The 12,998-nt window shown below is 37.3% G+C and overlaps 1 protein-coding gene across 1 annotated transcript; it reads left to right on the top strand.

Moving 5' to 3' along the window:
* Positions 1-158: 158 nt before the first annotated feature.
* LOC145478492 (mucosa-associated lymphoid tissue lymphoma translocation protein 1 homolog) lies at positions 159-9,587 on the top strand. The gene is made up of 15 exons (XM_081456534.1): positions 159-338; positions 642-798; positions 1,508-1,771; positions 2,360-2,395; positions 2,514-2,768; positions 3,241-3,282; positions 3,452-3,484; positions 4,131-4,530; positions 5,030-5,107; positions 5,629-5,750; positions 6,273-6,422; positions 6,962-7,128; positions 7,508-7,567; positions 8,080-8,181; positions 8,425-9,587. The coding sequence occupies exons 1-15, from the start codon at positions 198-200 to the stop codon at positions 8,557-8,559; spliced, it is 2,142 nt and encodes a 713-aa protein (XP_081312660.1). The 5' UTR covers positions 159-197; the 3' UTR covers positions 8,560-9,587.
* The last annotated feature ends 3,411 nt before the right edge of the window (positions 9,588-12,998 follow it).

Raw genomic sequence — 12,998 nt, forward strand, 5'->3', positions numbered from 1 at the left:
GTGGTTTGTGAAGAATTCAGACCGTGCTTGGTTCACTTTGCATATCAAATTCTTTTTGCTGTACTTTTGGGCCTTTTATACCCTATCCCTCAAGGAGCCTTCCTTCACAGGCTACTGAAGTCTGACCTTTAAATTTTTCAACACTAAAATAATCTTATGTAAAGTATGAATTTCACAGGTAAATAGAGTGCCTAATCATGGCATACCTGGACAAGCAAATAAGGGGACTGCCCTATGGTATTCTTAACAAATTAGCAGAACAGCTTGACATGGTGGGACCTCGAAACTGGAAAGCTCTTATAGTTGCTATGCCAAGTAATGCTTATAAACCTGAAGAGGTGAGATTGAATTGAATATATATCATTGTTCATTTTTTTATTTAACTTACAACTGTACCATGTTGTTTAAGGTGTCTGACTAAGTGAAAGGGTTATAGAATCCTTAACTTAAGGACACTTTTTTTAAAATTTTATAAACTCAAACCAATGGAAATAATAATGTTAATTTAAATAATGGTGCTTTACCCCCAACTGTTAGATTCCAAGGCAGAGGTCAGGCAACGTTTGCATGTGCAAGAGGTCTCTCTTTTTATTCATATGTCTATTATAAAAATTCCCTGTAACTCTGTTTTCACTTGTCAGGTGGCAATGTTTGAGAGGCAGCAAGCAAGAATGGATGGCAGTCCAGCAATGTCTTTGTTAAATGACTTAGGCCAAAGATGTAAAACTGTTAAACAGCTTGTTTCTTGGCTGAAAAAAATTGGGAATGATAAAGCCCTGGACATCTTGGAATACCATGGTAACTAAAAGACAATTGACTAGTTAAATGTGCTACAAGTATCTAATGTCAGTTTTTTAAATGGCTTAAGTGTAACACATTATTTCAAGCACTGACATTATCTAACTGATTAATGATTACTGCAAACAACATCACATATTAACTATGAAACCCAGAAAAATTGGGTTTTTCTTCTTTGTTTCAGTCTTCCACTTTTGTATGAAAAGTTAAACATTCAAAATGAGTCTTGATTAGTTAAACTTGAAGTTTGATAGAATTAATGATATGTGGCCTTGCCTTAAGGTACATAAGAATTTGAAAACTCCCCCTATGTTTTGTGCAATATTTAGGGGAAACACAGTCATTGACATTATAATTTCTTGTCTCTCTTCATCACTGACGTTCTTAACCTCCCTAGTATGCCGGACACCCAGCATTGTGCCAGTAATATTTCACTGACAACAAAACTTAATCACTTGGGATAACTTTCAGTAGCATGCGATCGCAGGCTCACCTTTGAGTCACATGCACGAGTGGTGTGAACGAGTTGGCCAGCAAAGCTATCCAGCAGAGTGGAGTCTGGTGAACAGCCACCACTTTCTTATCTTGGAGCTACGCTAATCCTGCTTGTGTAGCCTTGCTCGCAGACTAAATTTCCAGTGAAGCACTCATTAGTGCATGTTGATGCAATAATTTTACAATTAATTGTAAAATGTTCACATTGATGCAGAGGAGGTGCAGATTATTGAACAGCCAAAGTCCCAGCCAGTGCGTGCTGGTGCAAGGGTAACCCTGAGGTGCAAGGCCACAGGATATCCATGCCCAGCGTATCAATGGGTCAAGGATGGAATGGAGTTGCCTGATGGCAATGATGAGGAGCTTACTTTAGATCACGTAAAACTGGAGGATAGCGGCAAATACAACTGCATTGTGTCAAATCAACTGAATGCAGAGAAAAGCAACACTGTGGAGTTACAAGTTCTTCCATCTCCTGGTGAGCTGCAACAAATGACTTGCTTAAATCTCAAACACGAATAATTTAGTACTACTTAGAACCAAATTCTTTGATCTATAAAAAGCTAATTGTGGTGTTATTAGTGAACCTAATTAAAGCTAAGTTACTGTAATTAGAAATTGTTACTACTGATGGGTGCATTTGTCTACCTTGTTTTATATTGAAAGAAAGCCAGTTGAAATCAAATTAACAAATTGATGTCAGTTTTTCATGGGTCTGTGCTGTTATTGACCATGAATTTCGTCATAACATTGTCAATTTAGTTTTGGATCTGCAGACTACTTTGACAATGTTATGACGAAATTCATGGTCAGCAACAGGACAGACACATGAAAAACTGATGTTAATTTGTTTTTTACAATAATAAATTGTCAACTCGTCGGTTCTGACATGTCTTGTCAATATTGCATAGATTATAAATTCATACCTTTGTCTGCTTGTTGACAAAGAAAATTGGCCAATGAGCATGCACAAATTTCTGCACTCATTGTAAAATGTTTCTCTGCATGCCATATTAGGCAAAATTAAATATGCTAATTTGCTGTGCCATCTTTTTAACCTTCCCAGTGAATGGTTACACAAAGCAAGAAACAACTCCTCAAGGTACGAACTATTAATTAACTTGAAAGCCAAAGTACCTGTTAAATTGCTGTCTCCCTATAAGAACTCTGATTGAGTCCAAGATTTATCTTTTAAAGTGTTGTCAATGTTTGTTTTTTAGCTAAAAATCCACCTGTCATCACACAGCATCCACAATCATGCATTTTACCTGATGGTCACCCATTTAGCATTGGCATTGAAGTCTTGGAATCACCAGTGAAATGCCAGTGGTATAAAGATGGCTTTGTGCTTGTGGGAGAGACAAGACCAGAGTTGAATTTCCAGCCATTTCATTATAGAAATGAAGGCCACTATTGCTGTAGGGTTGAGAACAGTGCTGGTGATGCACTTAGTAATGTCGCAGTATTACAGGCTGGTATGTAACATTTATTCCTTTGACTTGCAAATGGCTAAAGTAAAGAAAGATAAAAACATTAAATTGGGCATTTTACCAGTAAACTTCCTTAAAGAAAGACCCCATAATATTTTACTAGTAGGCTCTCTAAACTTTTCTCTGATTGGTCCAATCTATACAATTCTAACAGCCAATAGGAAATGGTACCAAAAGCTATTAATACAAGTTATTATTCAGCAAGTGAGTGGAGTACCAAAATAAGAATAAACATATATATATATGAAGGTGATATGCTTCTGATATACCTATATACCTATGACTAAAAGAAAATGTTGACAACCTGGCGTTTGAGGTAACAACCACAAAAAAATATCCCCAAGAGCTTCGAAATCTTAAAGAATGACCTGGTCACCAGTTCACAACTCAATTTAATGTTTTTTTTTTCACAATCCCAAACTGTTATTAATTACATTTTTTATGTGTTATATCCTAGCTGTGGTTCCTATTGGATATGATCCTTTGTTAGATCAGGCAGGTAAGACAGCCAACCTTTTAGTACGTGTAATTAATTGCATACTGTGTTTTATTGAGTTCTTATGTAGTGTGGTATTTTGATTCTGTATTCAATTCTATTTCTTTCTTTCAAATGGGAAAATTTTATTTAAAATGTTTTTTTTTTAAACATTTTTTGTTTTAATTAACAGTTATTTCAAGATCAGCTCAACTCACACAAAGAGGTAGGTTACCAAAATATTCATACAGTTGAACCTCCGGTTATGACCACCTCTCCTCAGTGACCAGTTTTCCAAAATACCAAACGTTTCATGTCATATCACTATATTTGGAACCTCTTGTAAGCGACCACCTCTTATAACTCATAAGCAACCACGACCACTTTTAGAGCTGAAGGTTTGAAATTTTCTTTAATTTTTGTTTTTAACCTGCTATAAGCGACCACTTGGCAGATAATAGAGCGTAAATTGGATAATAAGGTGTTGCAACATTATCGCATTCCTGGGTGGTACAGGAGACGGAAATTTCTTAATAGGAACTACCGGATGTTTTGTCAAAATTGACTTTGCTTGGTTTGCAAAATTTTAATTTTTCAACTTTGAACCTAATTTCTTCCAGACCATTAAACAATGCTACTGTACATGTTCACTTTTAAAACTCCGAACTAAAATTAATATGAAAGTGTCAACACCTTTCCATAGAACTGATTTAATTATTAAAAATGTTGATATTTGTTACTCTCATACTCAGCTACCCCTTCTTTTTGTGGTACTCCCTCTTGAAACAGTAGCATGGCCAAGTATCCCTGAGGCAATAAGTGATAAGAATAAAGAACAGCTGCTATATCTTAATTTGCATGGTTTCTTTCAGCTACTGACAAAATTGCCCTGGTCATTGGAAACCGTGACTATGTTCGCTTACCATGCAATGAAAGCCCCTTAGTTCACACTTGCAACGATGCAAAAATGCTTGCCTCAATGTTGCGCAAGCCTGAAATGGGCTTCAAAGTCATCTCTCTCATGAACCTCACAACAGATGAGATGTGTCAAGCACTTGGCATCTTTTACAGCCTCCTTGGTAAGGAAGTGTATGGTTTGGTGTATTTTGCGGGGCATGGTTTTGAGGAAGGTGGACAAAACTACCTTGTCCCTGTTGATGCAGAGGGAGAATGGGTGCCAGAGAAGGCAGTGTGTGCTCAAAAAGTTCTGGACGAAATGAACAGATGTCATACAGAATTGATTGTGTTCCTGTTGGATATCTGTCGCAAAAGGTAGGTTCAGTTGTTTTAGTGCACTAGCAAACATAACAGTAATTTTTATTTAGATCATGAGGTGACAAGTATTCTAACCTATTTGCTAATGAACTGCAGGTTAATCCCCTGTAGGCAAATAAACACCTTTGGAACTAAAAAAAGTGTCAGCTAAGAAGATAAGAAACATTTAATGATCTGTTAAAATAGAAGTGTTTGAGGGCTGTTTATACAGAGAAACATTGGTCCTCCTGCTTGGAGGGTAACTTACCCACCCTCTAAGCCATCTCTAACTGAAAGTTCATAGAAAAAATGTTGTCAGTAGTCTTTCTTTAATAAAACAGCAATGGATAATGATTGCACAGGGGTGTTAATTGAATCATTATCGACCTGCCCCCTGCTCCCAGCCTCAGTTGTTCACAAGTGCTCAACCACTGCCAACTGCCTTTCCATTCCACACTTACCTAAGCTTCCTTCTTCAATCTTGTTGATTATCTTGGTATTTTTTTCTCATTTCAAGGTCAAATGTTGAGACAAGTTTTGCATTTAAGAGCTATGAATTTCCATATAATGCACAGGCAGTTCTAGGGTTTGCCACGTAAGTAAAGACCATCCGTACATTTTGTTTTTCAATCACATATTAAGTTCTGGATGTTTCTTATCAAGAAAATTAATTGAACAGTCTTTGCATCAATTATGGCAGTTGTTTAATTTGCATTATTTGCAGTTGCAGCTGTATAATTCTCTTATAGTAACTTACTAATAGTCTTGAAAAAAATCAATTTAATGGTACACTACTTGGTAATGTAACATGTTCAAGTGCCACATTTTACTGTAGTTGGAAAGTTTGTTGGGTGGCCAATAAGCTTCTCAGTTGTAAAAAAAAATATAGACTGAAGTGGACTGGATACCAGAAATGGAAAAAGTGTGCCGTTTTTTTTGTTTGTTTTTTTTTTTTGATGGATTTAGTAACTAACCATTGATGTTTAATGGTAAATTCTTATGGTGCACTGAAAGGTTTAAAAATTGAGACTATGTTTGGAATAAACTTTGCTGGATAATGATCACATGATAATTGGCGATGCAATGAACCTCTTGTTCATTTATTTTTTTGAACAGATGCCCTCAGTCTGAAGCTTATGAAAGAAGACAAGACCCCAACGGAATGTACATGAAACACCTGCTGAAGCATGTCATGAATGACACCAAAGTTGAGGATGTGTTGCATCAAGTCGCAGGAGGTATGGATTTGCCTGTTCTATAAATGAAATACAAGTCAGAGTAATAAAGAGTTCAAGAGATCAAAACCTGTTTTATGAGAATGTATTGTTTTTGGTTTTGACAAAAGAAAATGTCTGGGTTGATTAATTGGTACCTCTAGCTTGATTAAACATTCTACATGATGCAAGGGTACTAGATGTTGAATGGTCCTGCAAACACCCAGGTAATGACATCACCATAAGGATTTTAGAACTCTGCACCACTTGTCATCTTTCAGTCTGGGTTGTAGGCTGACTTTAAGGAGAGGCATTAAGGGTGTCAAGGGTTAAGTTAATGACTTACTTCCTGGACCAAGAACACATTCCATTTTTGACAACTGATAATTGATACTCTTGCACGAAAAGATTTGACACTTAAACACTGTCCACTCCGAAGTATAACTGAATACTGCATACTAGCTAGATAATCCTGTCTGAGACTCATTATTGTTTCTCAACAACAACAAAAAATACTAAGTTAACTATTCTTTACCTTTTTGTTAGATGTTGAAGCAGAGGTTAATGCAAATCAGTGGGTTGAGAGGCAACGTCCACAATACCACACTACCACAACCAAAAGTTACAGTTTACGTGATCCCATTGTCCCAGATGCATCGTCTGATGAGAGACGAAGGGCATGGCTTGATATTCATAGTAAGTAATTCAAGACCCTTAGAGACAATGAAACTTGAGACAGTACATAAGGGTTGAGTGCATGCCAAGATCATTGCATTGTGTTCTTGGTAAAGGCAAAGTCTACAGAGACGCCAAGTGGCCCATCAAGCCAGAGCTTATCCTGGTTTCTTTAGCATAAAGCGACTAAGAATATTTCTACTCCCCCCTGGGTGGGATGCTAGTCCATTGCAGGGTTATTCCTGGCATTAAATTTCCCAGTAATCATTTGTACACCTGGATGGCATGGAGAGAGGCACTGTGAGAGTTAAGAGTCTTGCCCAAGAACTCAACACAATGTCCCCCATCCAGGGCTCAAACCCAGACCACTTGATCCGGAGTAGAACGCACTAACCATGAGGCCACTGCACCTCTGCCTTCTTGGACAAGGGACATACCTTTTGCTGTGCATCTCAGCACCTTAAGGAAAAAGACCTGTTGAAAAAAGAAAAATGAAATTGAAAAAATTAGGCCACCCATACAAAGCTCTTCATGCTGCCTTTTTACAATTTGTTTTACAGAACTCCCTCAGAAGCGAGTGGTTAAGTGTGAATCTGACATCAAGATAGAGATCAGGTTTGAACACCAAAACTGGCTTTCGAATGCTATCAGGTTGTGTCTGAGGGTCATTGACCTGGGAGAAGCAACGTTCTGTGATGCCAGCTTAATGTTGGAAACTTTGCCTCAGGTATTGAAGTGTTATGGAAGCTGGATGCTCTTTAATAAATTGTTAGCCTATTACACCAAGCAGCTCGAAAGTGTGACCACTTCAAATTTATTCACATTCTCTTCTTGCACTCATACTATCCAATCAGAAGCTAAGAAAAACGATTTTCGGCTCCTAATTGGATCGTCTGCTTGCATGAAAGAATATGAATTTTTTTTAAAAAGTAAATTAAAGTGGTCACACTTTTAAGCTACTTGCAGTTGTTGTTTCATCACTTTTTAGGAACTGGATTAATGTTTAATCACTGCATAACAAGACAATAAGTATTTTATTACTGTGTGTCGGTTTAATCATGTCAAAAGAATTCTGACTTGTAATGTACCATATTATGTACTTTTAGGATGTTCAGAGCTTTTTCTTCCATCCAACCACCACTAATGTACTGAGACAGGTTGTACAGGTAATTAAAAGTTAGATCTTTTTTCTACAAGTAATTGCACGGTGTCCCTGTACAGCTTTTGCCATTGCCACTTGGATGCCACTTGGATGAAAGATATGTCTGATAACTAATGAAATTGAAAGAGCCCTCGTTGATTACTCTTGACCACCAGTTATGTTATGTTAATGAACCTGACGTTGACAACATTTTATGTTTTTCATCAAAGAGGAGAACACTCAAGGATTAGTTGGGGGTGGGGTTTGCCAGGGTGTGCTTGACCCAGGATCATTATTTTGCACAAAGAAACATGCTGATATGAACTTGTTCAACTAATCATCTTGGCTTGCAACTGAGTGTGTTTGATAATTTGATAATTTTGATAATTTATTGTTAGAAATTGTTTATAACCTTCTTTTAAATATCTTCATCAGTCGATAATAATTTAATGATGTCTCACTGCCCACAGCTTACAAATGATCTACAAAATTGTTCATATGTGATACCTGTCTGACTTTGTCTTTTAAAATGAATAGCATACTGGGGTAGTGCCACGCAGCTTGCCACCACAGCATAATGGACCTACCCAAAGTCCTGTGGAGAAGATCAGTGAGATCTACAACATTCAAAGACTCAAGGTAAACTGATTTTGTTTTCACTCCTCCCTACAAGCAATGCTGTCGAGGAGCTAATAACTTGATTTTGGTGCCAAAATTACTTTCTAATTCTAATAAGTAATTTCTGATATAAATTTTACTTGGACCAACAGTTTTTCAAAATGATGATCTTGGCTTTAGGACTGAACTATACAGTAAAGTTCCTACAGTGTACTTACTCTGGTAACTGCACTTTGCTATAATGGCTCTAATTTTTGTTCTCAGAGTCCACTTGCATTGACTATAACTATCAAGTATGTTCTGAAAGGAGCCCACGAAGAACGAACCAAACACACTGTGGTGGTTTTTAAGCACAAAGAATTTGGAATTGCTACAGCGTTCCTTAATGAAAAGGAGTGAACTCTGGTGAATGTTACACAAATGACCATTGCTTGTATATACTTTTAAGATAGCAAATATGTAGACTAAATTGAAAGGATAATTATTATTATTATTATAATAATAAAATAATAATTATTATTATAGAGCATTATTAATCTTGTCTAAGTGATGTAAGAAAATCAATTTTGGGCTTGCCTTCCAGAGAAGCTGTAACTTTTTATACTAGCCCAAAATTTATTCTCACTAGCCCCTCAAGCAGTTTAATGTTGTCAAAAAATTTTCCCAAGGGAAAAAAATGGCTGTTTGCAGGTTAGCTCTTCAGGCAAATGACAGACAGTATCTACTAGCCCTGGACCTTCGAACAGAACTATATTACGTTGCATACTGAACCTAAGTAAGGAGAGCTTTGGAAGGAATGGTCAAGGTCAATGTTCAATTATTCTGTGAGATTGGTTCAAGAGGTCACAAGCTAGATTGTTTGTAGCCAATGGCGTTTGTGGTCTTATAAGTAGTTAGTTACATGTACTAGTATGTCAAAACCACTTGGGTGTTATATTATGGTCTTATGCAAACAGTGCCATTTATTTTATCTATCCATGAGTAGGTTTTTTTTTATAAGTTTTGAGCATCAATAACAGTTTTTTTTTTATATAAATAATTTGGTGAGTCATTTTATTGCCTATTGCATGTAAGGAGTAAACAAAAGTCATTGTCAAATAGACCTCTTTAGCTTAGGCAGTTTGTTCTCCATTGCAGACCATGTGATATTCTCTGGAGAATTGCTTGTTTATCCATCTAAAAATTATTCCTTCATATACATGCGACTATATGAAAATAAGAATTCTCAAAGATATCTACCCATGATCTGAAATGGGGCAACAAACTGCCCAAGCCAAAAAGGTCTATTTAAAAGTCAAGTAAAAGTGTCGCCTACTGCATGACATTTGGTGTGTCAAGGAAGGTTTATAATCATCACTTCAGTTAAGCTTGTAGTAGTGCTTGTAGATGATGTAGTAGTGCTTTTGAATAAATGCCTCTTACCATGATGCACATCATACTAGCCAGTGCAGTTGCCACTCCATAACATCTGTGAGTGTTTTACAGCACCTTTTAGAGATATGCAAAGTGAAGTTGGCACAAAAACATGGCAATAATTCCTTCCAACATTCCATGAGTTCAGTATTCCATTCTTTAAAACAATGGTAACTCAAATCAATGCAAAACTCTAAGAGTGTTTTCCCAGAAAATATCCATGACCCCCTCCCACACCTAGATGTGTTTTTGGTTTGAGCCCCAACCTCATCCACCCTTCCAGAACTTTCCAGCTCTGCGACAAACCTACCTTTAAACTCATCAACAAACGATGAGCTTGGGGAATGGTGCCTGAAAGGATGGTCGAGCCCGAGAGCAAACTAAACCGAGCACTTAGGGTAGCCATAACAACCCTGTGAGTGGCAACCACCAGGCACCATCACACTGAAAAAATAGTGGAAACACAGGATACTTACCACATACTTACCCTCAAGCCAAAGGGAGACAGGTGGCCTGCGAGAAAAGCTTAACAAGCACTGACCAGCAGCAAAAAACACATGGAATGATTTGACATCAGTAGCCAAGCTGTAAAATCGATCTGCCCCTGCACAAATCCCCTGGCCACCCCAAACTCACTCTGAGGGAGACTGCTGGCCAGCAATCTTGTTTCACTTTTAACTTGGCCTAAATTACATTTAGCCACATTTACAAATTGTGGTTTTCACCTTCCATGGGGAGGGTATGGATGTGTTTTGTTGCCTCAGTCAACGTTTAATGCATTTATAGTCTCTGACCTACATACTCACACTAGCTGTTTGCCCTGCTCTTATTATCTGTGTTGTACATATATTTTACATACTGTAAGTTTCCAACTATGGTTGTGCTAGGCAGTTCCCATTACAAAACCTGTGAAAAATTCGGTAAAAGTTAAGAACAGTTCCCAGAATTTATTGTTGAGTGTTTGTCAAAAGTTTGTTGGCCAACTGTCGGTTGACTGTCAGCTGTTTGTCGGCCCACTGTTGGTCAGCAAAGAGCCAACATTTGGGTGACAGTTTTCATTAAATGTTTCAGATAACACTGTAAAGTGCTGGTTGACTTCAGTCAAGTTTACTGTGTTTGACAAATGTCAGAGGGTGTAAATAAGGTATAAGGTCAGATTATATGTGTCTAAAGTAAAAATAGAATAAAAGTGTGTATATTAAATATAGAAGAGATTGTTTGTTTGTCAATAAAATTTTGTAGAAAATTGTCACTGCTCAGTTTGTTTTCGTCCTCTCTAATGACCAAACTGTTTGCAAAAAACCATGATCTGCCAACCATAAGCTCAGGGATATTTTTACTAATTTCTCTTTGATGACTGCAAAGCTTATTTTGTAGGCCTTCATATTGTTATCAGCATGGGAATGTCCCGGTTCTGGTTGATAATGTTAACAGCAGGCATTTTATTGCCTGTTTAATCAAATCAATGTCCAACACAGATTTGGTGTAATAGACAGACACCACCCAGCTGTTGGCATGCCAGTCAACTGAAATGCATGACCTGTTAAATATAGCTTTACCTATCAGACACCGTGCTGCAAGACAGTAAATGATGTACCAACACAGAGAAAAGTAAAGTAAGAATATGCATGCAAACCTAGGACATGCATTGGTATATCTTGGTGAAAGCTACTGAAGTGCAACCTACAGTAGGCCATGCAGCCACACCCAGTACTCTGGGAGCAAAGAAAGCCAAGGGCCTGTGAAGGAACATGCAAAGTACTTACACACTGAACATCTTCCAAGCACTGCTAGATCAGAAGGGAGTATTGATTGTCCTCAGCTTGCTTAGAGTTCTATCATGCAGTATTCTTCGAGTACAACTAATATTGTCAATTGCAAAACACAGCATTCAATCAAAACTGGCCAAGCCTTCATCCCAAAGCAAAGTAATGCATATTTGATTTTTTTTTTCTGTTCAGTATCCCACATTTAGAATGAACATTGAATGTTCTTTTGAAACAAATGAAACAAACAATGAAATCAAAATTTAGTTCTTCATCACTGACAGGAATACTGGACCAGTTTTGACTGTCATCACTTCCAACTGTTTTATCCTGCACCTCAATCCCCCAATGAACCCCCAAAAAACAAGCAGCTACAACACCCAAGAAAAAAATCAACAGTAAGCAAAAAGCTTATAATATTTATTACTTAATGGTACGCTAGAAGTGTAAGTATATGTATTACAAAGAATTAAATTATTACATGACTGAGAAGTTACTCCATTCTGATTGGCTGAGAGAAGGCAGATTTATCTTTAATCTTGGAATTGCATTACAAATTAATGCAGATGTAGTAATAAGTTCCTCAGTCATATAATAAATGAGTAGTCGTACAGAAGCTTGCAAATTTGCAATACTCATAGAATTCTTTTAAATTTGCACTCGCCTAGCTTATGGCTCATGCAATTTTGAGAGAATTATCAAATTATATCACTTCTAATCCTTAATTTTACTATTTTATTCTATTTTATTTTTGAGAACACATTATTACATAATGTTCAGACTATAATATTAAGCATGGTATTATGGTGCCACTCATATAACCATATAAATATTAGAAGAAAACAACAGATGGGTTGACCTGAGCAAGTCTGAGTTCATTTGATGGGGCACAATTGCTCAAGATTTCTTCACATTTTTATCGAGTAAGGTTGAGCCAGAAGCGAAAATAATACTGGTTCTGGTCCATGTCCTGAATATTGATTAAATTTAGCCCTTGTGGTATTTATTTACTTTTGGTTAAGTTCAAGGGAGGGCACTTGAGTGGCAGGGTGCTCATTTCGTTTTGGACATAAATATCAGAATGTGATATGGCGCTTCAGTGAAAAACAACAGATTACTTCAATTCAAAAACTGTCGAAGTAGGGGCTCTCACAGCCATGACAGAATTTGAATGTTTAATTTTTTCCCAATTTATGTTCCATATCACATTCTGTTAAGAATGTAGACTACATAACTCACTTCTCTAATCAGTCAAACTATTCTTTGTCAATTACCTTGAATTTCACCTTCACAATGAACACTCCTTGGAAGATTGGAAGGGAGCAGTCTGGGGTGGGGGGAACCCCATATAAAAAGGACAGGATTGCTTGTCGGAAATTTTGAAAAAAGTCCCTGAGAGGCACCAAGATCCTGTTTTGTGGGCATGGCTTGGAATTTTTTTTTACCCTTTAGAGGTACCAATTCTTAAACAACACATAAACTGGCACTGACTTTCTTTGGCTCGGCACCCTAAAAGGTACTGCAAAAGCTCTTGCTGTGGACCTTTAGAGGCTGAACAGCCTAAGAGCTACCAAATCTTCTTTTTTAACTCCTAAGAGGTATGACGAGTACCCCTGCCCTTCTTATATGGGAGTCTCCCCCGGGGAGGAAGGGGCAGTT

This window comes from Orbicella franksi, chromosome 1, assembly GCF_964199315.1.
Source record: "Orbicella franksi chromosome 1, jaOrbFran1.1, whole genome shotgun sequence".
Taxonomy (NCBI): Eukaryota; Metazoa; Cnidaria; class Anthozoa; order Scleractinia; family Merulinidae; genus Orbicella; species Orbicella franksi.